Source organism: Rhinolophus sinicus, chromosome 14 (assembly GCF_057876585.1).
Source record: "Rhinolophus sinicus isolate RSI-liver-muscle chromosome 14, RSI-T2T, whole genome shotgun sequence".
NCBI classification, from domain to species: domain Eukaryota; kingdom Metazoa; phylum Chordata; class Mammalia; order Chiroptera; family Rhinolophidae; genus Rhinolophus; species Rhinolophus sinicus.
The window spans coordinates 13,376,833-13,404,828 of NC_142514.1; the positions used below are offsets into that span (position 1 = coordinate 13,376,833).

General features: G+C 42.8%; 1 protein-coding gene across 1 annotated transcript; it reads left to right on the top strand.

Moving 5' to 3' along the window:
• Positions 1–316: 316 nt before the first annotated feature.
• On the top strand, positions 317–27,991 carry OTUD3 (OTU deubiquitinase 3). Its single transcript, XM_088790290.1, has 8 exons — positions 317–681; positions 7,352–7,500; positions 11,548–11,660; positions 15,285–15,407; positions 19,884–20,015; positions 20,440–20,536; positions 21,728–21,912; positions 22,868–27,991. Exons 1-8 carry the CDS (start codon positions 461–463, stop codon positions 23,042–23,044), a joined length of 1,197 nt encoding a protein of 398 aa, XP_088646416.1. The 5' UTR covers positions 317–460; the 3' UTR covers positions 23,045–27,991.
• Positions 27,992–27,996: the final 5 nt, after the last annotated feature.

Sequence of the window (27,996 nt, forward strand, 5' to 3'; positions counted from 1 at the left end):
AAGAATGAGTCACATGAAAGCCCCTTGCGCAACTGTAGGCACACAACTAGATTTAAATTTTTCAGTTTCTCTTCTTTCCTCACTTTTGCCGCTGCTCTCACGTTCCACTCTTCTGTCACCCTCCGTTTGTCTTCTTGACCTTTTTCTGCTTTGCTCTGATCCCACCGGCTCCTCGCTTAGAGTACCACCCACCGCTAGGGGGAAGCACGGAACAAACAATGACGTGTGCCCTTCTAGCCTTCCCAGGTGAGCTCTCTATGGCTCCTGACCATCAAGCCAAGCGGAGGGGGCGGGGTTCCAACACGTGACCGGGGTGCCCGGCGTCGGCGCAGGCGCGGTGTGCGCGTCGCCGTCGCTGAGCTTCGCTATCGGCTCAGCTTCGCCTTCTCTGCACTTGAGGCGGCCGCCCCGCGGTCCTGCGGCTTTTCCTCCTGCCGCTGCGGGCCGCGGGGCCAAGGCCATGTCCCGAAAGCAGGCGGCGAAGAGCAGGCCTGGCAGCGGCAGCCGGAAAGCCGAGGCCGAGCGCAAGCGGGACGAGCGGGCGGCGCGCCGGGCCCTGGCCAAGGAGCGGAGGAACCGGCCGGAGTCCGGTGGCGGCGGCGGCTGCGAGGAGGAGTTCGTGAGCTTCGCTAACCAGCTGCAGGCCCTGGGGCTGAAGCTGCGGGAGGTGCCGGGGGACGGGTGAGGCGGGCCGGGGAGCGCGGGAGGCGGCGCCGGGCGACGCGCCGGGCTTGGCGACCGTCGCCCGCTCTCGTCCACTCATTCATTGAGCGTCAGGCGCTCCCCACTGCAGGGGTCCCCTCGAGACGCTCGAGTAATCTCAGAGGCCCTAATCGTGGCAGAGGCCGCGAGGAAACTGTAAAGTGGTGCTGAGGGAGGATACTGGAGCAGGTCTCCTTTAGTTCGGTGGCCCGGAAGGCCTCTCTGAAAGGTGACATTTAAGCTGAGACCTGCAGGGACGAGATGGAGCCAGTCACTTGAAGAGCAGGACAGCGCATAGAGCTCACAATGACGACCAGACAGATGGAGGCGTAGGCCTCGTTGCTGTAACACTTTGCCTCCTTTGAGCCCTTTCTGTTGGGTGTTGCCCCCCACCCCGCTCCTGCCTTGTGAAGTTAGGTCTGTGAGGGCCTGTTGGTGGCCGAAGGCAACGTCTCTAATTCTTATTTCCATGGACCTCAGTTTCTTCTCTGTAAGCAAAGGTGCTTACCTAAGCTTTCTTAGGGTTTGGACTGGAATCTTGGTCCAGCCTTTTTTTTTTTTTTTTTTTTTTTTAGGGAAAACGGGATAAATAAATGGGTAGGAGGGAGAGAATGGGAGAAAGGAAGGAAAAATGGTTTCAGGAAAGGGGATGTGGAAGCAGAAGCATGGAGGGAAGAGGAGAACAGTTATTTATCAAGACTGTTTATGAACTGACTCCAGTTAACCTTTCCCGTCTCTCCTACATATGCTCAGTGCTTTAGGCAAATTGGATTTAGAGTTTGTTATATTTTATTCACCACCACATAGCATAGTGCCTAGTACATAGAGGCATTCAGTGCATTGTTGTTGAATGAATGAATGATAGAAATATCATAGAGGAAGACCAGCTAGACCCTCAGCAGGGCATCTCAAAGGGGCATTTCCTTAGTGGCGTCTCTGCAGTTAAAGACTTGGGCTTTGCTGGGTCTTGCTTTTCACCTAGTAACTCGATTTTGTCAAATATAAAGTTTGTTAACTATTCAGGACCTTATTATCCTAACCAAGTTCATAAGCACAAGACACTTCTCCGTCAATCAAAGTACTAACTAGTCGACTACAGTGGGATTGGGGTGGGGCTCTTCCTTGCAGATGATTGGATTGCTTTTGTCTGCTATACTGGGTGTGGTATTTTCGATGTTAGGATGCCCAGGAAACTGAAATACTCAACAGAAGGTTGCTTATGAGCAGGAATCACGCCACAAAGAGTTGTGAAATCTTGAGGGGGCTTTCCTAATCTATGGGAACTTTGGGGGTGCTACCTCTCTCCCACCCCCCAAGGAAAGCGTACTTCTTTACTTAATTCAGCAACCTTTGGTTAAGCAAGGAGCTGGCTTACATTGATGACTAAGATACCTGAGTTCATAGTCTAGTAAGAGAAACATATAACAGAAAGTCTCGAATATTTTGGTCTTAGGACCCCTCCACACTTAAAAATTACTGAGGATTCCAAAGAGCTTTTGTTTATATGGGTTATAGCAGCAATAGTTACTATGTTAGAAAGTAAAAGAAAATTTACGTATTCCATTAGCTGTCAGAGGGATAACCTCATATATTAGGTAGCCTCTGGAAAATTCCACTGTATGCTTGTGAGAAAACGAGAGTGAAAAAGGTCAGTAACATCTTAGTTTTGAGCTCATGGATACCTTAAAGGGTCTCAGAGACACTCCTCCCCCCCCAAGCTGGGTCACACTTGGAGAATGGATTATATAAACAAAACAGTTGAATCTCTTCTTAACAGTGACTGATTATAGTGGTGCTGTCGAGAAGGAAGTGGGTAACACTCCTGTAAGGGTCAGGAGGGCTTCTCATTCATTCAGCAAATTCTCATGGAAACTGACCCTGTGCTAGATGCTTCTCAGAAGAGGTCATACTCAGACTGGGTTATGAAGGGCCGATAGGAATGTGCCAAGAGAACATTCCAGGCTGAGGAGTAATCGGTTAAAGGCACCGGAGCACGTTTTTTTGAAGAGATCTATAGTTGGTGTAGGATGACAGGAGTGTAGGGTACAGGGGTAGAAGTCAGGGGCACTGAGGCTGCCGAGGCCAGAGGCCAGCTGGCCTGGAATGCTCCTGTCTCTCACTTCCAAGCTCTTTATTCTTTGGCCAATGTTAGATAGAATGATAATGATAATTCCTCTCGTGTGGGCTCCGTGAAGCTAACAAATTCTTCACGTGGGAGCCGTGAGATGGGCTGCGGTTCAGCCCTCAGTGTTGTGCTTTCGGATATGGTGACATGGCTTTATCAATGGACAATGGATAGTGTTTCTTGTATATGTGATGGTTGGCAGGTATCAACATTCTTTTATTTATTAATATTTATTGAGTACTTTTGAGGAAATATAATAAAGATGTGGTAATGTTAAAAAAAGAGTTGACAGTCTTTACTCTTCCGTCTTCCCATTCTGGTCTGATTATAATATTGCATATCCTGAGAGCATCTTGCTGTATTGGCAGATTCATTGTTGGTGGTATGGTAGTTATAGCACTCCGGAACCTCCGAGGGCTTGCGGATAAATTAGCTGGTATCCGCTAACGTAGCCTTTCCCGAGAGTTGAGTTAGATTAGCATAGATTAATCAGGGAGCTATTGATGGCGTTTTGTGATGCATCCTTGGCCACTTGCAGTTTTTTGTGTTGCCTGGAAGGTGGACCCACATAGATTGGATTCAGTTTCAAAACAAGAGAGAAATATTTTAACCATGCTGATGTCCTTAAAAACATCATTGGCTATAGCATGAAAAGAATCTAATTGGATTAGGCAATATACTATTAGCATCTTTCTGAACTATATCCAGTTGTATCTTACTAAATGTAGCCCTAAATTACATTACTAATTAGTAGTGTTCTAAAATTAAAACATTAAAAGAATCACTAATTTTAGACATTTATTTCTGTCTCAAACAAGTTTTTTTTTTTTTATAATTGTAGGGTCTTAGGGATGGAAGCGCTTTCCCACGTCATCTCGCCTGTCTATTACCTGCATGCCTGTACAGCAGCCCTGTCCTTTGTTTCCAGCACAGTGGTTTTCAACCCTGTGGCACAATAGATTCACCTGGGGAACCTTGGAAAAAATGCAGTGCCTGGGCTCTCTAGATCAGCTCCACCAGCATCTCAGGCAGTGGGGCCTGGTTACTGATAATTTTTAAAAGGTCCATAGGTGATTCTTTGGCGCAGCCATAATTGTGAACCTCTGATTTAGTGTCTAGATTCTAGGCTAGCGTTTCTCAAACTCGAGCATGTAGCAGATCACCTGGAGGGCTAGTTAAAACACTTTGGAATGGCTAGATTTTTGGGCGTCAGCCCCGGAGTGTCTGATTTAGTAGGCCGGGGTGGCTCCAGAATTTTCATTTTGTACAAATTCTCAGGCGATGCTGACGTTGCTAGTCAGGGGCCACACTTAGAGAGTCAGTGACCTCTACAGCGTTGTGCAGGAGAAATGAAACGAGAGCCATGTGTGGAATTTAAATGTTTTCCAGTAGCCCCATTAAAAAGCAAAAGAAACAGGTGAGACTAATTTTGATACATATTTTAAGCCACTATATCTAAAATATTTCAACATATAATCAATATAGTAATTTTTAATGAGAAATTTTACATTTCGAAAATACTATTCAAAATCTGGTAGTTTACACTCATAGCACACGTCAGTTTGGGTTAAGCACATTTCAAGTGCTCGGTAGTCGCATGTGCTGAGGTGCAGCACAGACGGAGACAATTCCTAAGGGTTGCCAATAGATAGAAATTTACAAAATCCTGATTCCATACAATCTATGTCCATGGAGCTAAAATAAAATTTCCTTTTATTGTCAAAAATCTATGTCTCGGTAGCTCCCGTATTTTGTATTATTGTGCAAGTATAACATGCCTTTCATCATGACAAATAGCTGGAGGCAGCTGTCACGTCCCCCTGAGCCTTCTTTAGGCTAAATGTCACTAGTTGCTCATCTTCTTTCCATTATGCATTTTAAAACCACATCATCTCATCTGAACATGTCTCTCTTAAAATGCATGAACCAGAATGGTACCCAGTACTCTAGTTGCCGTCTGACCACAAGGAATAGAACAAAGCCCGTCGCCCCTCCTTTTCCTGCCCATTGACGACCATTACTGCAGCCTAGGAGCCCATCCGTTTTTTTTTTTTTTATGTCTGTATACAATATTGGCTCACACTAAATTATTGAGCCCCCCCCCCCAAACCATTATATGCTACTTGTGTAATTGGTGGTTTTTGTGAACTCAAATGCAAGACCTTTCCATCTATCCCTATGCGCAGTGGTTCTCAAGTGAGGATTTTGTCCCTTGGGGACATTTGGCAATGTCTGGGGTCATTTTTGATCGTCATCACTGGCAGTGAAGGAGGTGGTGGTTTTGCTACTGGCATCTGGTGGAAAGAGGCCCAGGTTGCTCCTAAACATCTTCCCGTGCGCAGGACAGCCTGCACGACCAAGACTCCTCCCAAACGTCGCTGGTGTGGGATTTGAGAAGCCCTGTGGTGTAACGGGGGCGCGTGTGCGCTCAGGAAGCAGCAGCAGCTCCTAGAGGTCCTTTGGGCCCTGGTGGCTTTGTTCTCCTGTGTCATGAGTGCTCTTGCTGGACTCCCTGAGGCACTCAGGTTGGCTGTAGTGTTCGTTTCCATTTCCCATTTCCTTAACTTGCAACTCTTTCAGAAAAGGAAGTGATTTGTCTGTCTTGGTTTTTCATGTTGACTCTTTAGTGAGCTCAGGAAAGTTTGGTAAATATAGGAAAGTATATTAAAATAATATATAATTTAACATTTACTCCCAATTTCACTACCTAGGAATAACTACGGCTAACATTTTGGTGCCCGGGTTTAAATCCTGGGTCCACCACGCACTAGTTTTGTGACCTTCGGCGAGTTACCCCAGGGGGATAGTAACAGAACCTGTCTCAGGGGAGTGAGGACTAAGCACGCTGAGTACAGGTGAAGTGGTAGGACAGTTCCTGGCATATCGTCAGACGAGTGGATGTTTGAGTGGTACATTCAGTGTTTTGTTTTTTGTTTCTGCATACATTTGTGTGTGTTTCTGTGTGTATATCGTGTGCGATGGACATGATTGCACTCATGCAGTGGACACAGTTTTATACCTACTTTTTTGGCTTACAAAGAGAACGTGTGCCCATGTTACTAAAAGTTCTTAGAATGCATGTTACTTTCTGTAGAGCACCATGAATTTCTATATATTAAATGTGAAATAATTAAATACAGAATTTTGGGCTAAATCACACCTCTTAAGAGAGATTAAAGAATAGACAAGTGGTGGCAGTGCTAAACTTTGAAGAAAATTTGAGAGAAAAGCTTAAAATTGAGCACGCTTTGTTCATTGGCTTGCTTTTCCCCCCTACAGTTGAAAAAAGACTGCCATTGTTTAATTTTTAGCAAAAGATACTTCAGTCTAGTTATAGAACTGCTATATTCCAATTCTGTCTAGAATCTTGTCCCAGATTGATGCAAAACTTCTTGGTTTCTAGTTTCTAGAATCTGTTGTCTTTAAATTCTCCCTTCCTCTCTGCAAAACTACAGTATAAATCCTTATACGTTTGAAGAGATTCCTGCCTCTCTCTAACTTTCTGTAGAAAATTCATTTTTCTGAGTGGAAAAACAAAAACATAAAAACCCTCTTTCTCCTATGCATTTAAATCTGAAGTCTCTGGAAGTGATGAGTTTATATTTTGGAATTAGAGTATCGTAGGTTTTCATTTGGAAGAGTAAACAATTTGGTGTGGAACCGGGCAACTGTTTGACTTCAGAATGGCTTATTTTTAGTTTTGAGGAGACCAGATTGTGTGTTTTGTTTCAGGCTCTGTGTATCTGGGCTGTTTGTGATATAGTTTGGAATTTTAGAAGTCTTGAAGGGTTTGAAAGTAAAAATACCTCACAAGCTTTACTACCAGCATTTGAATTTTAGAAACAAAACAAAATAAAAATAGTGTTTAAAGTTTTTCGTTTGGCAGGAGTAACAGCAGCACTGCAGCTCCCTGGGTGAGCAGTGAGGAGCCAAGGAGGGGACAGTGTCTCTGCAGGGTACAGCTACACGTTGGCCTTCTCGTGGCTGTCTCCACTCTGTTCTCAGGGCTTAAACTGAGTTCAGTTGTTTGTATTGGGAGCTTGACAAATTATTATCTTCTGGGTACTCTGTTAGGTGAGTGATTGGTTAGCTGGGCAGCTATGTATAGTGAAACTTACTTTGGAAAAAAGGGAGTAGTTACAATTGCTCATTTTGGAAGAGGATCTGGGAATCAGAGCCCTTAGGCGAGGCAGGGGCTACAATGAAGACCCTGTCTTCAGGCGGTTAGTGAGTGTATCACCAGCCTCACTTGGGGAAGCAGCTGAGGCCCCTGGAAGTTGAATGACTTTCCCGGTCCGTGGGGAGTAGAATCCGTGTTCGTTGCCTCTTACGAAGGTAGTGTGGTTGGACGTGTGCCCGAGTACTCTCCCCTCAGTGTCTGGGAAGAAGCGCACTGGCGCAGTTGAGGCTTTCTCTCTTCTCTGAGTGAAAGATTTCCACGGGCCGCCTAGCGTGAAGCATCATCGTTTTAGATGAATTAAGTTCACTTTTACAAGGTTTTGACCAACATTTTCGGTTTGCTAGCAATTGCCTGTTCAGAGCTCTTGGCGATCAGTTGGAGGGACACTCCCGGAATCATCTCAAGCACCGACAGGAGACAGTGGACTACATGATACAGCAGCGGGAAGATTTTGAACCCTTTGTAGAAGATGACATTCCCTTTGAGAAACATGGTAGGTTCACTGCGGGATACTGGATCTCCCAGGTAATTACATCCATCACTTCCCCAGCCTCCCAGCCAGGGCTTTGGTTCCATAAATTATGTCATTTCTTCAACAAATATTTACTTGACTGCTCTGCAGTAGGCGGCATGCTAGGCGCTGGGATGCACTAGGTTTAGACGTGCATGCTTTTAATAAAAATGATGATGTTAATTGACTTGAAAAGCTGTTCATGATTTTGTGTTCAGTGCGGGGGCGGGCAGCAGGCTAGAAAATAGTGTGTGTAGAGTGAGCCTATCTTTACACAGTAAACACACACAGAACACAATGGCGAATTACGGAAGGATTGCTCCACTTATTTTTCAGAAACGATTTACTCTCTTTAAACTTCTATAAGGGGGAGATAATAATAGCCTCTATTTTATAGGGTTTTTTTGGTGAAGATTAAATCAAATAATACAATTAAAATAAGTTCTTAAGTGTTAGCCACCTGGGGATGGTGGGTCTGTGAGTACTTTAAATTACCTTCTGTAGATTTTTCTGATTTTTAAGTGATCATGTATTTTATAATAAAAAAAAAATCAGTAAAATCATTTTAATTTCTCACCAAAACCCGAACACAACCAGTTTTCTTTGAGACGAATCATTTAGTGATTTTAATTAGTTCTTTAATAGGCACAAATCTAGTAAGAAAATACATATGAGCTTTTAAACTGGAATCTGACAATTGTTTACTGAGGATGTGCTACGCTAGTTGCTGGTATATTTATGTTTTACGTTAACGTTTTCCTCACAGGGCTCACGGTCTTACCTGGCTCTCTATCAGGAAAGACAGAATAGTTCCTGTGTTTTAGAGTCTAACTCAGGAAACCGTGTCAAAAAAGAAAGGGAAAGACACTGAGAAGGGAGATGAGTTAAAGGGGTCTCCACATTGGCCAGATAAAAGAGTAAGAGGGTCTCCCCCAAGGCAGCTACGAGGGGTAATGAGTGGGGTCCAGCCCAGCACACAGCTGGTGGTGTAATGGGGGAGGAGAGAGGGCGGAGGAAGTGCTGTTGCAGGATAGAGGGCAGCAGGAGGGAGACAGGGGCAGGGAAACTGGCAGTGATCCCAAAGGCCTTCTCATGCCTCACCCGGAAAGAACTCAGTCACGAGGCACCGCAGCACAACTCCCAGTGCGGAGCTGAGACGGGTCGCTGAGTTCTGAGGGTCTCTCCCTGCATCACATTTTGTCCAGCGGGTAAGACAAAGTTACCAGCTGGTCAGCAGTGCACAAATTAAATGAGGGTACGTGGGGCAAGGTGTGGAGTTTAGCTCTATGGACTCAATTGGTCATTGATCCAATTATCATTTTGAATGGAGTTCTTAGTTTGTTACTTGACATTGTGCTTTGAATATCTTTAGTGGTGAAGGTCATTGGGTAGATTTGGGGGTGTGACAGGACAAGGAACTTGTCTCCAGTGTGATAGTCACATTAGACGTACAATGGGGAAGTGTTTTCCTGAAGTGAACTATGAATGCCTGCTCCTTGGTACTACATAGAGAATTTTGAGCTTCAAAGAAGTGAGTCGGCCCTGACTGCCAGAGCAGAAATGAAACCTAGAAGCCTGCACATTCGATTTGTGTGTCAGTTGAAGACTAGACTTTTTACATTATCACTCGTATGATCTGTCTGCTGCTGTTTTACACTGAGATTCTTGAGGGCAGGGCCTGTGTCTGTTCCTCAACATGGCAACGCGTGGCACATGGTCGGCATTCATAAGGCATTTGTTGAGTGAATAAATGATCGGCTCACTTAACTCTTCAGGACTGGTTACCCTGGCACCTGGCTATATTTTTTAGGATTATTTCTTTCCTTTAGACTCTGGCTTCAGAGAATCGGCAGCACCTTTTCTCCATCTGTACAAATATCCAGATCAGAAACCTGAATGTTCTTAATGTCTCCTCTCCCTCCCTCCTCCTACTCAGTCATTCATTAAGTCATGTCACATTCACCTCAGTGTTTTTTCTCTTGTAAAATCAGGCCTCTGTGGCCATTTGCGTAGATTTTTTTCAATACTCTTTGGACTGGTCTCATTGCCTCTTGGTCCATTCAGTTTGTTTTTCACATTGCAGCCAGACTAGTGATCTAAATGTTCATCTAATGCATCTTTTCCCTGTCTGCAACCCCTTGGCAGTTCCCCACTGACCTCAGGATAAAGTCTAGACTCTTTAGTCCTCCATGACCTGTGATTTTCTTTTCTCTGCCTCAACTCCCACCCTGCTGTCTCAGCGTTGTAAGTTCCTGCCATACTGTGTAGTGTGCAGACTCATCTACCTACTTCTCTCTGTCTCTCTTTCCCTCTCCCCCTCCCCCCTCTGCTTTGAACCTCATTCCTCTTCTGTCTCTCTCCCTTTCCCTCTCTCTTCCTCACTCTCTCCCCTCTGCTCAGAACATTCCTCTTCTGTCTCCTTCTTGTCGTTTGGGAATCAGCTTTAGTTGTCGTATCTGATACACCTTATCTCCCCCGCCCCCCACTATCAAACTGGCTTATGTTTCCAGCCTGCACTTAGCCAAACTGCAAGGTTTTAGGGCACAGTCTTCCATAAGACTTCCCTCACTTCTGACACCAACTGCAAGTTTGGGGGTTCCCAAACCCACTCTCAGGTTGGAGCATTTGCTGCAAGGACTCAGAACTCACAGAAGGCTGTTAACTCAGGTATAGTTGATTACACAGCGAGCATACAGATCAAAATTAGCCAAAGGGCAGCATCTGGGGAGGTTCCAAACATGGAGCTTCTGTTGTCCTCAGGATGCGGCATCTTCTTGGCATCACGTGTGGCGTAGTATGGTCAGTGTTGAGGCTTACCTGCGCTTTGGTGTCCAGAGTTTCTGTTGGGGTTTCATTACGTAGGCATTAGTGATCGATTGCCTGAGTGGTTGAACTCAGTGTCCAGCTCTGCAGTTCTCAGGTCTGGCTGACGTCACGTGGCAGAAAGGTCCACCATGAGCACGTCATTAGCATAAAGTATCAGGTGTGGCTGAGACGTCCACTGTGAATACAGGCGTTTCTATCACTTGGGAAATTTGAAGGGTTTAGAGGTTAGCTCCCAGTAGCCGTGGACAAAGGCGAGACCTTTCTTAGGGCAAGGCCAAGTTCTTTACCATACATCCTTTTCCTGCATGCATCCGTAGCGCCTATTTCTTGGTTACCACTGTGACAGGCTGTATAATGGAGTGGCTGTCATGGAGTCAGGCTGCCTGGGTTGTAAGCTCAGCTCTGCTGTGTGCTGGCTCTGTGACCTTGGGCACAGTTATAACTGAGAAAGATGAACTGGAACTTGAGGCGAACATTGTCGGAGGGTCTGTGGGAGGCGCTAGGGCTAATGGAAGTTCTCGCGCTCTACGCAGTAGTGCCGACACGTGAGAGCCCTGCAGGAAGCACTCAGGTTTGTAATAAAGTTCTGGGCCTCTACCTTCCCCTCCATGAACTTCCTTTCTATAAACACGCGTCCATCGTGGCAGCAGGCCAGAGTGTGCACGCGGCTTGCCATGTCTGCGTGCACTGGGTTGCAACCCTTTCTTTTTCCTGAAGAAATCCTTTTGTTGATGACGAAATGCCTAGTTGATGCTATTTTTGAGTCGACACTACTCTGCTTCAGTCTCCTCATCTAGACGATGGTGTGGGCATGATAAGGCCTTTCAGAAGGTTGGTTTGAGGATGGAAAGTGACCCTCTGTGAGGAGTGAGTGTAGCAGTGCTTGGTGTGTACTAAGCATTCATTAATGTAGGCTGGTGTCATCTCTGCCTTGATTGTCACGTTTCCAGTGTCTTTTGTAGAGTTAGGCTTACAGGCAGCATTCTGTAAATATTTATTGAAGGAATAAGTAAATGAATCCTTTATGAATGATTGCAATTGATATACTGTTCCAGCAGCTAAATGCGTAGACCAACAAAGCTAATGGGCTTTTTAGAGGTACACCCTTGTTTCGCATTACTTGGAACTAAATAAATACCAAAGCATGTTTGCATTTGGGTTTTTCCATTATAAAGACTTCATTTTTCTCTCCTATTTCCATAGTGGCCAATTTGGCAAAGCCTGGTACATTTGCTGGCAATGATGCAATTGTAGCCTTTGCAAGAAATCATCAATTGAATGTGGTGATTCATCAACTTAATGCCCCTTTGTGGCAGGTAGGTCATCTATTCAAGAGTTTGTCTTAAGCTCTTCTTTATAAATTAGCTTTGGGGATGTCCTAAGATGATGGGCCATGACGTCATCTGTGCTATGGAACTCTACAGGGTCACTTGTGCTGCAAGCCTAACCGGAGACCAGAAGAAGCATGTGGTGGCTTGGGCTTAAACCCTGTGCCATGTTCACGTGGAGTCTGGAGTGTAATTCAGAGAGCGTTACAATGCCGGAAATACTATTCAGCAGGCAGTTCATTGAGTAATTTGGGGGCAGAGAGCCTCATGTGGAAATACTGTACATTATTCTGTAAAATACTTATGTAAAGGATTAGTGCATACAAATTCTGGTATTGAAGTATGTCTTGTCCCACATGTATGTTTATGATTTTTAGGTGGAAGGAAACAAAGACCAAATTCACTGTCATAATCATTGCTAAAAAGGATGTTCTGAACAACAAAATTTTTTTCATGGCCTAGGATGTCAACGTTCATTTCTCTGCTTTGCTTAGCTGTACATACGGTACTAGTGGTTTTTCTACAGCAAATAAGATTTTACAACAAATGTTAAGTGTGTGCTGTAGGCTGGCAGAGCACGTTGTTGAGCCATTTTGTTTTTCTTTTATCTACCCGCCCCCCCCCCCCCCCAATTGTGAAGTAACGGTCCATTCAAACTTCTTACCTTTGGTATCCTAAGTTAACCGGATCTCCCAATCCACCAGATGAGACATTCTGCACATGGAAGGTCAGAGGTCAGGTGGAGGTTATTAAGGCTCCCACTCCCGCTCTTCCTCCGTGCGGTCAGAGGGCTTCCTGTACCTTGTGGCTCCCCTCCTGAGGACGGGGCCTGCGGTTGCCACCAAACCTCCCCCACCCCCTCCACTATTCCATTTCTAACTTTTCTTTTTAATTAGAAAGATAAAACATTAATGGTAGAAAATTTTGAAAATTCAAAAAAGCTCATAAAGGCAAATAAAAATCACTCAGAGTCACACTCCCCAGAGATTATTCCTGTGAACATTTTAGTGTGTGTCCCTGTCATTTACACATACTCTTAGGTAGTAGGTTGGGGGAGAGGGGCTATCACTTTGGGAGGGCTGTAAATATCTGACTATTACATTGTTTTGTACACCTGAAACTGATTAAATAAACAAACAGTCATACGTAACTGTAACGACATGTATCCTCGTGTTGTCATACACATTTTAAACACATCTGCACACATATAGACACATCCAGGCGTATGGATACACAAGCATCTATGTATCCCTATGTATTTTTACTATAAAGGCAACTGGTGTGTTTTTCTTATATACCACCAGCATATAACTTTGCAAATTATTCTTAATGCGCCTTTGTTCATTAAAAATAAAGTCAAGTTTGTAGAGCTATAATTTGCATATAGCAAAAATTAACCCCTCTCAGGTGTACATTTCTGTGTTGTGACAAATATCATGTAACCACCACTGCTATCAGCACACAGAATATTCCCATTACCCCCAAAAGTTTCCTCATGCCCCTTTGCAAGTCACTCGTCCCCTCCCCACATCCCCAGCTCCTTGTAACCACTAATCTGATTTGTCTCTTACAGTTTTGCCTTTCCAGAATGTCCTCCAAGTGGTGGTACCTACCCTTGAGTCTGGCGTAATGTCCTTTTAACACAATTACAGCAAAATAAATCAGATACACCCTGAGTTGGTGAGGATTTTGACCAGGGATGCAGTGAGCAGCAGAACAGCATCTGCGTGTGTTCTTTGGGCAGCGTTGTCCGATGGACTGACAGCAGGGAGAGCTGTCATACTTTTAGTGAGGCGCTGTCTTTCTAAGGATGGTCTTTGAGCCAAGAGTACTGGTGACCTTCTTCGTTGTCCAGCTTCTTGTCTGTAATTTTCACTGTTTAGCAGAAGTCATCAAAATCATTTGAATATACAGCATAATGACCCTATTCTTGCAGGAAACTACTCAGTGCCAACTTAGTAAACACAGCCTGCTTTTTCCTCCATCGATAACTTTATTCTAGTTTCTTAATTGTCTGAGTAGCTGTGGAAGATAATTCTGCATAGTTAGAATTTTCTTTCAAATACATTTCTGTAGTGTTCTCTTTCATGGATTGCTAAACATTGAAAGCATATGTTTTTAAGATAAATAAACTTGTTATACAATGGAACTGTCCATTGGATCTCCCCCACCCCAAGGAAGCATCTTCATGGAATTGAAGAATTGAAATTGCACTGGTTGGTCCTGTCCTGGGTAAGAGCTTGTATATTAATAATGAGGAGGCTCATACGACATGGAGATACTGAAACCTACGTTTCTTTTCCTGGTTGTAAATGGAATATATGCTTCTGTGAACAGTATAGACACGTGTAACATAGAAAGTGAAAATCCTCTGTATTCTCTCCATGAAAATCAGTTCACAATTTGATGACTATTTTTTTAGTTTTTTTTTTTCCAATTTATAATGTGTATATAGTATTAGGTATTATCTAAATATGCAAGTGCTTTAGGGATTATGTCATTCAGAGGCTCTAATAAGCTAGTTTCCCAGTCCTGTTCCTCGGAGATAAATGGTGCTGTCTCTATTTTGTGTGTGTCAAAACCAGACTCTCTGCACTTTGAGACCTAGATATTCTATCCGAAGAGAACTTGCACGGTTCTGACTTCTGGTCCCGTGTGGTTCCTATTTGTTCCATGGTTTTGGCTGTGATTTTAGACCGTAAGTATTGTTAAAATTAATAGTAGTATCTTACTACCTGTGACTTTCAGGAAAAACAGAAGTACTAATGTTTTCAAATTTTAACAAAGAGACGATTACTGGGCTTTCTAAGTGACAGATTCAGAATTACTTTAGAGTTTCTGTCGAGGCGGCGTTTTTTCACGGGGTGGACCTTAGGGCTTCTGGATTGCATGGCTGCCGGGAGCACCACTCTTGCTGGGGCGTCCTGCAGGGGTGCCCTTCACGGAGGTGCCCTGCCTTGTGAGTAGTGCCTCGGTCATGCAGTGCGTTAGTGCTGCTGGACTGCGAATAATTGTGTTTTGAAATTGATGTAAGTGGGAGATTGGAGTTTGTTCCTATTTCTCAGTATGTGGTTGATGGAAAATGCTATTTTTGTTGTAACGATGGTTGGATTTCCTGTGAAGCTAATGATGCATAAGTGGCCCCCTTTCAAAGTCCTAGGAAGGGGGTTCTAGCATTTTTACAATATTTGTAATCTTGTACTTTTTTTTCCTCAAAGAGGGCCCCTGAGTTGTTGGAGCTTCAATCCCAACAAATCTACATCTGTCGTTAGGCCTTCTGTCTAGTCGAGGTCTGTGTGTCTGAGGGGATGAGCCGTGCTGATGCCCTGAAACTTAAGCCTATTCAACTTCATTGTAAATCTGCCCCTGGTTTTTGAGCATGTGTTTTTATATGGATTTCTTTCCATATCGTTCCATACTAAGCACACTGAAGCATATGCACACGGACGGGAGAAAGATGAGTCAGAAGTGGCTCAGGACATATCTAGTCACATTCCATGCATTCCATATGGAGCCTGTTAACTGGGCTTCCTGGGCAGTCTGGGTGGCGTTTCTCTCCAGAAGGTGACACTGTCCAAATCCTCGCTGGCATCTCCCTTATTTTGCTTGCAGATTCATGGTACAGGGAAAAGCACTGGGCGGGAGTTACACATCGCATATCGGTACGGAGAGCACTATGACAGCGTTCGGAGGATCAATGATAACTCCGAAGCCCCCGCCCATCTCCAGACTGACGTGAGTGACACCCCTCTTTCCTTCTGTATTCCCACCTCTGAGGAACCTGGTCAAGAGCTGGGTGCCTGGCGCTGAAAACCAGCGATGATTGTATGGAACGTTGCTTTTAAGAATCTGTGGGCTTGATATTTCTTCATTTTTCAGCTCAGATGAGAGCAAAAGATTAAATTGCTTGTCATTCTTTTGCTTTCCCTAATAGCTGATAGTTTTGATGACATGAATATAATTTTATAAAAACTGTGGATTACTTTTATGTTTAATATGTTTAAAATCAGCCCGTGCTTTGTATCTAAGGTTCGGAAACTAGAAAAACTAAAGAAGAAAATGAAAAGTACACAAAATCAACTACATGGACACAATTTTGTTGTTGTTTTGGTATTTATATAGCTTTGTTTCCTGCTTTTAAAAAATTAACATTATGGCATAAGCCTTTTCTTGTGTTACACACTTCCTTCGTAATTTAAAAAACTAGTTTCTTGAGTAGGTCATACGTTTTTATCCATGAGTTAAAATTAAAAATATATAACAGGCTATATAGTGAAAATCACTCTCCCACACTTGTTCCCCTCCCTGGATACACCCTGTGTTATCAGTATATCATAAAATCTACAGATATTTTATCCAGAGGGTGCCAAAAAAAATTACATATTTTAAAAAAGGAAAAAACTGTATTAAAATTGTAATAATATATGCTGATAACAAAAGATGAATACAAGTCACGTTTGACTTCTGCGATTACGAGAGGTGATCAAAGTGGTTCCCATCAATGTAATTTTAATACCGTTTTCTCCTTTCTCAAAATGTGTATACATTTTTTTGGCACCCTCTGTATATCAAGCAAATATGCATGTATGTGCACGTATTCCACTTTTTAAGTAGCGGCATAGTATTCTGTTGTGTGGATGCATTGCGATGTGTTTGACCGCCCCCTTATTGATGGACTCTTAGGAGGCTTTCAAACTTCAGCTTTTACAAACTATGTACATCTTTTCACACATGTATGAGTGTATCTGTGGGATAAATTCCTAGAAGGTCCCTACTGCATCAAAGGACATGTGCGTTTATAATTTTCATAGGTGTTGCCAAATTGCTGTCTGTTGAGGTTTTACCAATTTTGACTCCCACTTGCAACGTGTGTCTCTTCTTGCACCTTTGCCAGCACAGCGAGTTACCAGTTTTAAATCTTTGTCAGCGTGCTAGGGAAAAAATTGTTTTCTTAACAGTTTAAATTTGTATTTCTCTTGTTAGTGAGCTTATGCATCTTTTCCTATGTTTAAGACTTACTTGTGTTCCTTTTTTTGTGAATTATGTTCATTTTCTCTGCCCATTTTTTTCCCATTAAGTTTTGTTAATGATTTTTAGGAGCTCCTTATATATTAGAGAAATTAGCTATATCTGTGTTATGAGGTGCAAATATTTTTTCAGTCATTTATCCTTTTATTCTTAGTCTTTGCTATGAAGAAATTTTCGATTTTTATGAGGTGAAACTTAACAAGTTTTCTTACGTGTCTTTTGGGTTTTGGGTCATAATTAGGAATGTCTTTCCCACTCTGAGGTTAACAAAGAATTCTCCCATAGTTTATTTTAGTACTTATGGTTTCATGTTTTTTAAATTAAATCTTATCTCTATTTGGAATTTATATTCATATAAAGGTGTGATGTATGGATCCAATTTTATATTTTTCCTTGTGGTTACCTTGTTGTACCCAAACCATTTATTTAGTATACATCTTTTCTTCACTAATTTAAATTGCCACTTTTTTCATATACTAAATTCCCATATGTACTTGGGTCTATTTCTAAACATTTAGATCTTTTCCACTGGTTTCTCTGCTCATGTATTAATGTACCCATTGTTTTAATTAGTAAGAGTGAATTTTAAAATCTGGTAGAATTTTTCATTCATCATTCCTTTTTTTTTTTTTTTTTTTTTGTAATTTCCTACATTCTTGCTTTGTTTTACATATGAATGTTAGAATAAATTTTCTTGTCTAGTTAAAAAGTCCTGTTCATATTTGTTTTATTGGGGTCTCAATAAATTCACAGATTAACTTAAGGAAAAATTGACATCTTTGTGATGTTGAATCTTCCTAGCCATGAACCTGATAAGTTGTATTATTTAATTGACTTCTTCGGTGATCTGTAGGAGCATCTTCTTCATACAGATTTTGCCCATTTTTTGCTGAGTTTATTCTTAGGTGTTCTGTGTTTTCTGTTCCTATTGTAAGGAAAGGATGTTTTTCCCCCTTAATGTTTCCTAGCAGATTATTGTTTGTATAGATGAGAGTTTTTAATGAAATGTTAATTATATACATACACAGCTATCCTACAGGAGTCTCTTTTTAATTGATGTAAAATGCACATAAAATGAACCAGTTAAAACTATATAAGCCAGTGGACCTCAGTACAGCCACTAAGCTGTGCCACCACTTCCTCATCCAGTTCTAAAACATTTACCCCAAAAGAAAACCTCGGGCCCGTTAAGCAGTCACTCCCCGTTTCCCTTCTCCCCCCAGCCACCACCAGTCTTCTTTCTGTCTCTATGGATTTACCTATTCTGGACATTTCATATAAATGAAATCACACAATATGTGGCCTTGTGTCTGGCTTTCACTTAGCATACTGTTTTCAAGGTTCATACATGTTGTCGCACATATCAGCACTAACTTTTTTTTTTTTTAAGGCTGAATAATATTTCAGTTGTATAGATATACCACATTTCATTTATCCATTTGTCTGTTGGTGGGCATTTGGGTGTCCACCTTTGGGCTATTGTGAATAGTGCTGCTGTGAATATTTGTGTTAAGATTTGAGTACCTGTATTCAATCTTCTAGGCTCCTATACCTAGGAGTGGAATTTCTGGGTCATATGGTGAGCCTACATTTAACTTTTTGAGGAACTGCCACACTGTTTGCCACAGTGACTACACCAATCCACGTTCCTACCAGCAATGTATTGAGGGTTTCACTTTCTCTACATCTCCACTACTATTATACTTGTTATTTTTCTTTCTTTCTTTTTTAAAATTATGGCCATCCTGCTAGTTGTGAAGTGGAATCTTTGGTTTTGACTTGCATTTTCCTAATGACTAATGATATTGAGCAACTTTTCATGTGCTTCTTGGCCTTTTGTATCTTTGGATAAATGTCTAGTCAATTCCTTTGTCCATGTTGTTTGTGCTTTCGTTGTTGGGTTGTGAGACTTCTTTATAAATTCCGGATATTAGATTCATATCAAATACATGATTTGCAAGAATTCTTTTTGTTTATAGGAGTTTGTCTTTGATTTTATTTTAGGAATAGAATTATCATCAGCCAATAGTGATGTGTTCTTCTTTTGAATTTGATAACTTATAACTTTCTTCTCTTCCTTTCTTTCTTTTTTTTTGGCTAATTGCTTTGACTTACCTCCAAAACATTGTTAAATGCTAATGGTAGTAGTACAACTCCGTGTTGTGTCCTACTTTAATGGAAATGAAGCACGTGCTGTGGATTTACCACGGTTGTTTAACCATCCCATACTATGAAACCTTCAGGTTGTTACCAGTTACTCACCACAGTTAGCAGCACTGTGTGAGCGCTTTTACATAAATCCTTTCTATACTTGACATTATTTCCTTTGGATCAATTTCAAACACTCTTGATACACATCGCCAAATGGTTAGGGTGTAATTTTATAGTGGGTTGCTTTTTTGTTAACACTAAGGAACGTACTGCACACTGCTGGATTCCACTTACATTTTTATATGCAAAAACTAGAAATGTTTTCCCCATCTCCCCGCATTAAGGGGAAGCAGAAGGAGAAGGTGATTAAGCAGCCATAGAGGGATGCTTTTAGCTTTTCTGATTTAGGCTTAGGTTGTAAAGGCCTCGTGGATACTAAGTGAACTGCTCTTTGTGGTTTTAGAATTTGGGTGGACGGGTTCCCTTGGGTGGTGGTATGCGGGTGAGGGTCAGGGCGTCCCGCTCACCTGTCTTCGTCCATTTGGGACCGGAACTTCACCCATCAGAGCCTGCTGACGACCAAATAGTGCCTGGGGAACTAGAGGAGTGTTGTACGGATGATTCTGCAAGACGAGTTATCCTGCCGTAAAGCTCGTCGGGTGCTAGTGTAGAGGATCTGGCCTGTTACTGAGCTCAGACCTCTGGACATCAGCGGAGGCAAATGTGTGCTGTCTGAGTCAGCTGTCATGGCCAAAATGTTGGTACTTAGAAACCGCAGCGGCTCTGATGCCATCAATGCTCACTGAACAGTCCGTCCCATATCTTGGGCCTTTCTTTTTAGTACTTTTTTTGTGACCTGGAATCTCCACATCCAGATGAAATGCAGCCTAGTCATTGCCCTTCTCTTAAGATTGTTTGTGGAATCTTTTCCCTGTATATTTGGATGTTTTTTGAGATTAGAGTGTCTTCCTATGTTGATCTGAACATAGTTTGCTAGAGATCCATGATTATTATTCCTTATATTTCCTTTAGTTTCAGATGCTTCATCAAGATGAATCAAATAAAAGAGAAAAGAGCAAGACTAAGGCAGTGGACCTGGAAGATGACCTGAGAGATGAAGTGGAAGACGCCGTCCAGAAAGTTTGCAACGCCACTGGCTGTTCAGTTAGTATTTCAGTCATGCACTTGTGGTAGTCTAAACAAGCGTTGCGGTGCCTGCTTTACCTGCTGGTTTCGTAGCAGCAGCCTGGCATGCCAGGACCTGATGGGCCAACCTCGGTCCATGCTATCTGTAGTTTGATGACTTGTGTGATACGACTTCATGAGAGCTGTTCATTCATTTCTCTCTTGTTTGCTAGACTTGACCCAATACTGCTCAAAAATCCCAAGGAAGTATGTGGATTTATTTTTCATAATAATTGGTTATTCGGGAGCCCAGCCTTATTGAAAACTGACATTTTTAAAATGGAAACGGTCTTGAAACCTTGTCTCAATTCTCACTATTACATCATTTTGTTTATCAGATTGTTGAAATAGAGAGAGGAAAGTATACCCAGAGTCTTGAAGTGTTCCTTTGTTTCTTGGATAGGATTTTAATTTGATAGTCCAGAACCTGGAAGCTGAAAATTATAATATTGAATCTGCAATAATTGCCATGCTTCAGATGAACCAGGGGAAAAGAAATAGTAAGTCCACGATTGATATTTATAAGCTTTCAAAATAACTGTATTGGTAATTTTCCAAATACTTATTTTTAATTAAGCCACGGGTGGTAATTTACTGTCATTTATTCAGCAGTTGTTTATTGAGCACTTTCTGTATGCAGGCATTTTTTACTAGGTCCTAGCCCTGCATTAGAGAGAATATAGTCTGGGGGTGGGGGTGAGGGTGGTAGAGACAGATAGGTAAACTGGCATAATAATACATAATGGAGTTGGGGATTCAAGGTGCTAGGGGAATGCATGAAAAGGCCACGTAACCCAATTTGGGAGGGATGGAGAATGTCAGGGAAGACTTTATCCTTTTAAAAATAAGGTTTCTTTATAAAATCAAAATGCTGACTAAAATTGGAGAGAAAAATATTTTATTTTTTCTAATGGAAATATTTAGATTATTAATATCTATCAACTTGATAATTCACAATTATTTTTACTTGAACAGAGTTTAGTTTTATGACATACGGGAAGGAAAAATGATGTGACATCTTAACTTTTTTCTCAAGTCATTTATTTAAAATGATTTCAATACTTATTGCCAGAGATAATGTGCCAGATACTATTCTTAGCATTATAGTTTTCTGTGTGATTGGCTCTTTTATTACCCACTTTATATATTTGCTGTGCCTTCTTAGAAAGCAGTAAGTAACTTGGTCTTTGTGACTTTAAAACAGCACTGTTTTAAAGTAGGTGTGCTGTCCAGTACGGTGTGGGCTTGTCATGTGGCTGTGTGAGACTGAGAAACTAATTTTAAATTTTATTTAACTTTAAGTAGCCACATGTATTATAGCTAGTGGCCACTGTGTTGGATAGCACAACTTTAGAGCCTGTTTCTTTTCTGGTTTTGGTGCAAATGAAAGATTCCCCCCTAAACATTCATGTTAAAAGTAGTTTATCTAATGACACAAAACACTGTTCTGGTGGGAAGCTGATGATGAGGCTGGTCAACAGGTTATTTTTAAATTTATCTTCCACATTTCACCAGTATCCTTCCCCTGCGTCCCCATTGCATTCACTTGATACTAGAATTTGCCTCAAGGAAACTTGCTTCCCAAATGACAGTGCTCTAGGGACCCAGGTAATTTTGGAGTTATTTAACAGTAATCGAATTGTATAACTATCTTAGGTACTCAAGTTTAATGAAATATCTTTCTTTGGAAGATGCAGAGGAGAACCTTGAGTCCAGTGGCCGAGTGCCCGAGCAGAGTGGTCCTTTACGGGAGGAGGGTGGCAGTGGCACCAGAATCTTTGGAAATCAGGGCTTAAATGAAGGCAGGACTGAAAACAATAAGGCGCGGGCCAGCCCTAGTGAAGAAAACAAAGCAAATAAAAACCAGCTCCCAAAGGTATGAAAGGTGGGGTTGCAAAGGCAAATGGTGGGGACATGAGCTCAATTTCAATGCGACATTCTCTTTGGATTTTTAGAAGTAGTTAATGTAAAAACTATGGGGAATGCATACGGGTATGTCAGGAAGCAGAATGAAGAACTCACTGGTCCTGTGTGGTGTGTGCAGTGACAATGGAAAGAAAGTACACGTTAAAATTGTGCTCTGTATATGCACGTGTACCCCCTTCCCCATCTGACATTACTGTGTGCAGGGGTGCTTTCCATGTTAATGCCCATTGTAAAATCCCAGTGTCTATTTAATCTTTGTATTTTGTATTATTTTCTTGGCTAGAGTCCCAGAAGAGGACCTGACAGGTTAAAGGGCATGGATATTTGACTCTTTTTTAAGGCTTTTTGGTAAATGGTCAGGTGCTTCCCAGAAAGGTTGTACATCTCCCTCACCTCCTCTGCCCCCCCTCTCCCATCGGTAGCATATGATGCCATTCATTTTACTGAATTTGGAATTCATTTCAAACACTCTCATCAAGTTCTGAGCTCAAAATGCACTATAGTGTAAAAAGCCACAGGCAAAGGCAAAAATGCAGTGAGCTTCTGAGGAGTTTGTTAGGATAACCTGGGGCATTGAATTACATAGAGAAAGGTGTCCTGTGGCATGTTTGAGGGTTATCTCTTGCTGGACTAGGGTTAACATTTCTTTAGGTCATTTGGGATTGGTTTGTGAGGAGAATGGAATTGATTTTGTTTGCTAGCTCAGCGAGGGGATATACATTTAAATGTAAATTTGAGCAGTAATGGAAAATAGATCACTTTTGGTCTGTTGGGTGGGTTTTCTCTGTTCTTGTTGAAAGGCAGTCTGTGCCCTCGGCATCTGTCAGCCCTGCGTCTCCCTTCAGCAGGTGGCAGCCTGAGTCAGCCGAGCTGGCTGGCGACTCATGGGGCGTCTTCCCTTTCAGGTCACAAACAAACAGAGGAGAGAGCAGCAGCGCCTGGAGAAGAAGAAGCGACAGGAGGAGAGACACCGTCACAAAGCCCTGGGGAGCAGGAGTAGCCACAAGGACAATAAGAGAAGCGAAGCAGATGCGAACGCGCAGGTCACCTTGGTGAAGACCTTCGCTGCCCTCAGTATCTGACTGGCCAGCTGGGCGTTGTAAGGAGTGAGTGGAAAACGGAGGGCTGCGTACGGCTTTCCCAGGAGGCCGTCCTTACGAAACACGGCCCACAGAGTCCGCACACGAGCTCGCACACTCAGTTAGTGTCCTTCAGGCTGCCTCCTTTTTGTTCCGAGTTTGGTGGGTGTTTTATTTTGTGAAGGTGCAGTGAAGCCATTCATGTTCCATAATTAAAATACTGAATTTTAGGAGTGGATAGTTACACCAGGAAAAACCTTTAGAGTGTGGTTTTATTTGCCTTGAAAATCAGTGACAGTGACCCTGGGATCTTTCCTTAACACTTGGGGTGAGTTTTGCTCTAATTGTTCATGAAGTAGTTTAGATTAATTGCTAGAAATTCAGAATGACAAGTTTCCTTTGTTTCGCTTTCATTTTCAAACGGATACATTAATGTACAGGAGGATACTTTATAAACGATCTCTGACTCAGGAACATGTTTAGATTTAATTTTCTTTTAATCCAGGTTAATCAGAAAATAATTCAGGAAGTGTTCTCTCCAAGTCATAAGATATGGGGGTCGAGGCCTGTAGTCAGGATGGAACTTAAACAACTACACTTCTCTCCTTCCTGCTTCTGATGTTATTTCAGATGGGATGCAGGTGCCGTTAGCTCGTTTCCTCTCAAGCCATATGATACGTGCGCCTGACTGTTATTTGGCCTGGGCTTTGCTGGAAAACCCGAGTGTTGAGTTTTTGGTACTTGTTTCCTGACAATGGGATGATGGGTGTTACTGCTTATGATACAGTTCTGGGATTCTGATAGTGTGGAGAGCGGAATCCAAAGTTGTAAAAGGGAGAAATCAAGGGGTTCTTGAGTGTTTGCCTAGGAAGGGTGTAAAGAGCCATTTGATTTTGTAGAGAGAGAATGTCTGGAAGCATATCTAGGGCTGTTCATGTTCACATTTTAAGTAACTATTTTCTTCCCCACTTTTCTAGAGTTAGAGGCTTCAGAGAAATAAAAGGTAACTCGGCCTGTTGCTGAATTTTCTAAGTATTGTGAAAAGGAAATTCCATAGAAATGCTGCATTTGTTTCTTTTTGTTTAAACCCTGTTTGGGATTCTGATGTTGGACAAACTCTCCAGCTCCCACCACAAATTGTCAGTGACTTAGGTCAGACCAGCAGGGCAAAGAACATACTTTAGCTGAGGACTTCGAATGACTCTACCGTTCTGAAGTAGACAGATTTGGGCAGTGGAGATGTGTCATTCCTGAAACTGAGTTAGGTGGGTGCAAACTCTAAAGCTGTCATGTCTGCAGTAGTCAGTCTTGCACAGTCTTTGCCTTTTGAGGGCCTAATATTTAGACAAATAAGATACGCTGAATCAAAGGTAAATTATGCATGACCTCCCCCACTTCAGATTTCAAAATTATAAATGTTCCAAGGCTGAGGGACAACTATAAAAAAGTGTTGACGTGTGTAGACATACTCTCCGGGCTGGCCCTGGATTCAGTGAATTGTGTTTATCAGCGGGTGATGTGCTGGCTTCAGTTTTAATGATGTATTTTATTTTAATTTTGTGCTTTTTTCTCCTTGGTGACTTTTTGTGGTGGGTACATCTGTTGTCTCTAGGACTTGCTCCCAGGACAAGGTGGTTTGGGCTTCTTCCTGGTACAACACATTGTACTTACTACTCAGCACGTTGAGAAAGAGCACAGCTTTTTTCCTTGCTCCTTGCGGAGTTCTGAGTTTGAGGATCTTGAAGTCAGTCAGACAAGTGAAGAGTCTCTGTGGCCTGACTGTCTGCAAGGGAGCGAGGTTCAGTGCTTTAGGCTCTACTATTTCTTGGCTTTCAACTCTGGGCAGAGTCCTAACGGTGGCTGAGCTTTTCTGAATGAACGTTATTTCCTGTCTGTTTTGTACTATGAGAGTGCAGGAGACCAGATTCTCTCAGAGCGTCACAATCGTGTACCAGAAATTCAGCAGAATTGGGAGTCAGAAATAGCTTAGGGGAGACCCATTGTCAGAAGTAGTAGGATTGCTTTATTTATTTGGTTAACGAAGGTGGCCTTGGCCCCTACTGGGTTTTAGAAGTTTTAGAAGCTGCTTAAAAGTTAATGGAGAATATTGGACACGTGTATTTATAAATTACCTAATTCTGATAACAGGCTTCAGCATTTCTGGGGTAAAATAACAGTGGTTTTAAAAACTAATCAAGTGGCTTCAGGGATTTTCTTTTACTTCATAGCTTTCCAGTTATAACTGGTCTGTATCTAGTAGGTTAACTTTTAGGAATGGGGTACATGTATCCAACTTTAGTGATATCTTCTAGCTAAGGGTTTGAATTTTGACTTCACTGCGTCAGTGTCACCGAAAGAGGAGGTGGATGGAATCCATACACTTAGCGGCCTTGTAGGCTCTTCAAACTGACCTTATTGGCAGCCACAGTGGAGGCCTGGTGTGCCCACCCTGGGTGGCCGTGGTCAGTAATTGTTACCTAGTCCGGGTCCTCCTGTGCACTTCATACTGGGAGGCGAACCTTTCTGAACCTCTGAGTTACCTCGTCGCGGTTAGAGATTCATGTTACATGGACTTGTCTCGGTAGCTTGTAACGAGGCCAGAAGAGGGGGATGGGCAGTGGACCACAGCTGCTTTCTTGTCTTACAAACTGTATATAAAGGTGGAATGAATTTTTTAAAAAGATTTTTTTAAAGGTCAAAATAAGAAATGAAATTGTAGTGACCACAGCTTTCTTTAAAGAGGTAGATGTATGAAAACAACACAGAACCACAACTTCTAAGCAATACGGTTGGCCACTGGGAGATACTAGAGAAGTAGAATGTGTGCGTATATTTAACTTGTCAATGATATGAACATGTGCTTTCGGGAGAACTGCTTGAGGAATTGTGGCAGAAAGAATCTTAAATGTTAGTTGTGGTCATCTGTAGTTTCTTTTATAAACTCTGCAAACACTTCCAAACCCATTTTCATTCCGAGGGCGTGTGAAGTGGGATCTCCCTTGTGGGGCAGTTAGAGCTGGGCTTCGAGGGAGACTCTGTGTAGATGATTTAAAATGCCCTGGCCTGCTTCCCTGGGCAGCCTTTACAATGTGAAATGATACGGGTGGGGGTGGGGGTGCGGGTGGGGGACCCCGTTCAGTGGGGGAGAGCTGCTCACATATTAAGTAGGTAGATAGCAGGTGGACTTGGGCACTGAACTGTACTCATAGTGGGTCCCTGTCGTCAATGTGCAATTTCTCTCATTCTGAGAAACTCTTTAGACTCTGCCTGGGTTTTACTGGGTCAACATAGAATGCTATCCGTTTACCTCTGTGAGAGGTTCAACCCGAATAGTCAGTCTGTTAAAGGAAACTTGGGTCCTAGTCAGAGTTCACTGAAACTCCCTCTGATCAAAAGGGTCTTTGTGGGCGGGCTGAGCACCAAGCCTGGTGGTTTCAGTGTGTCAGTCTGTGGCCCTCGGACTCCATTTTAGGTAGATGCATAGCTCTGTACCTCACGACTCTAGCCAACCTTGAGACTCAGTCTGATGCAGTTCTCCTGTTTTGCCGTTCTCATTATTCACAGTCTCAGCTCAACTTTCAGAACAGGTGTTACTAAAACTCTGGGGCCTTTTGACAGTTGTTCTGAGGTGATTTTATCATGGCACCTTTTATAAGGTATGTTTTCCTGACTAAAGCAAGTTGCGTTTCCCGCTGATGTTGAGTTGAAGCTGTAGATGGCCTAGTTAAGTGATAGGAAATCTGCCATCTCGCTTTAGAGGGGGAACTGGATCATTGGTGTGACGTGGAGATGGGAGCACCAGTCAGTCCCATGGTGCTTGGGCAGTGTGAACCCACGGCTTGCGCCCCGGAGCCTCGCCCTAGGGACGCGCTGGCCCTGCTCTGTCCCCAAGGAAACTCCCTGCAAAACCTCAAGCTCATCACCATTTCCTCCGAGGGCTTACTTTCTAGAGTCTCTCTGTCCTAGTTAGAACTACTTTGTAGCTCTATTAAATGTTAGCGTCCTGGCAAAGTTACTTGAGGGGGGTGAGGTGGTACCAGTAAAGACTATTTCTGTAAAAGCGCGCCCTTCTGCATGGTGACTTTATTTTAAGCAAGGCCCACCCGTGACACAGAACTTCTTCCGCTCACTGTGCTGCTCAGCGTGGAGGGTAGTGGTCACCGGACAGAACCTCTGGTCGGCCCCTAATCCTTTCGTGTCAGCATCCAGCAGGTCACTGTTGCCAGCCGTTCATGACAATCATTTGAGCTCAGTCCAGACCTGAGCCTACAGTTCGATCCCCTGGTAGGTCCCTCGACCCTAACTTGAGTGAATGCTGGTGTGGGGCTCTTCACCGCTCCCCACTCTCCTGTTCATTTTCCCTGGTGGGAAGGGCCTTCAGCCTCCCCGGCTACCCTTCCAGCATCTTCCACCAGCACTGAGCTTAGTGAGAAGAAGAAAAGAGCCAGGAGTCGGACGTGAATCCCACATGTTCGTCTCGCTGATGTACCAGTGCTGGTGGGCATCAGTCCCTTTTATGAGGGGTGGCAAGTGTGTCTGGAGAATACAGGGAGTCTTCCCAGGCTCAGGAACCTTCTCTTGTCTAATTGCACTATACTTGTTCTGGCTTCAGTCTGGAAATACTGGAGACCTCCATGGGGTCACGACCCATAGGCTCAGCAGGCCTCGCCTTATCTATGGGGCTCAACGGGCAGAAATGTGAACATTGTCTGATGTCTGTAGTCAATTTCCTCTCGGTAGTTTCTTTCCACAGATTGTGTTCATCGGAACCATTTTATTTTTTATTTACCAAAGTACTGTACTTGGCTGTTTGCAGTGTTTTCAAAACCAAATGTTTCTTGTTTTGTGTTTTTAATTTTCAATACTTGGTGCAATAGAAGCTGCAAAGACGTGCCACTTTCTCTATGAAATGGAGTTTTGTATACCAATAAATTCTAGTTTAAAGACAAAGTTGA

Excerpts from the sequence above, each read along its gene's own strand:
- OTUD3 (XM_088790290.1), top strand. The coding sequence starts at position 461 with ATGTCCCGAAAGCAGGCGGCGAAGAGCAGGCCTGGCAGCGGCAGCCGG. Across the intron at positions 7,501-11,547 it reads CATTCCCTTTGAGAAACATG|TGGCCAATTTGGCAAAGCCT; the intron begins GTAGGTTCACTG and ends CTATTTCCATAG. Across the intron at positions 20,016-20,439 it reads GCAACGCCACTGGCTGTTCA|GATTTTAATTTGATAGTCCA; the intron begins GTTAGTATTTCA and ends TTTCTTGGATAG.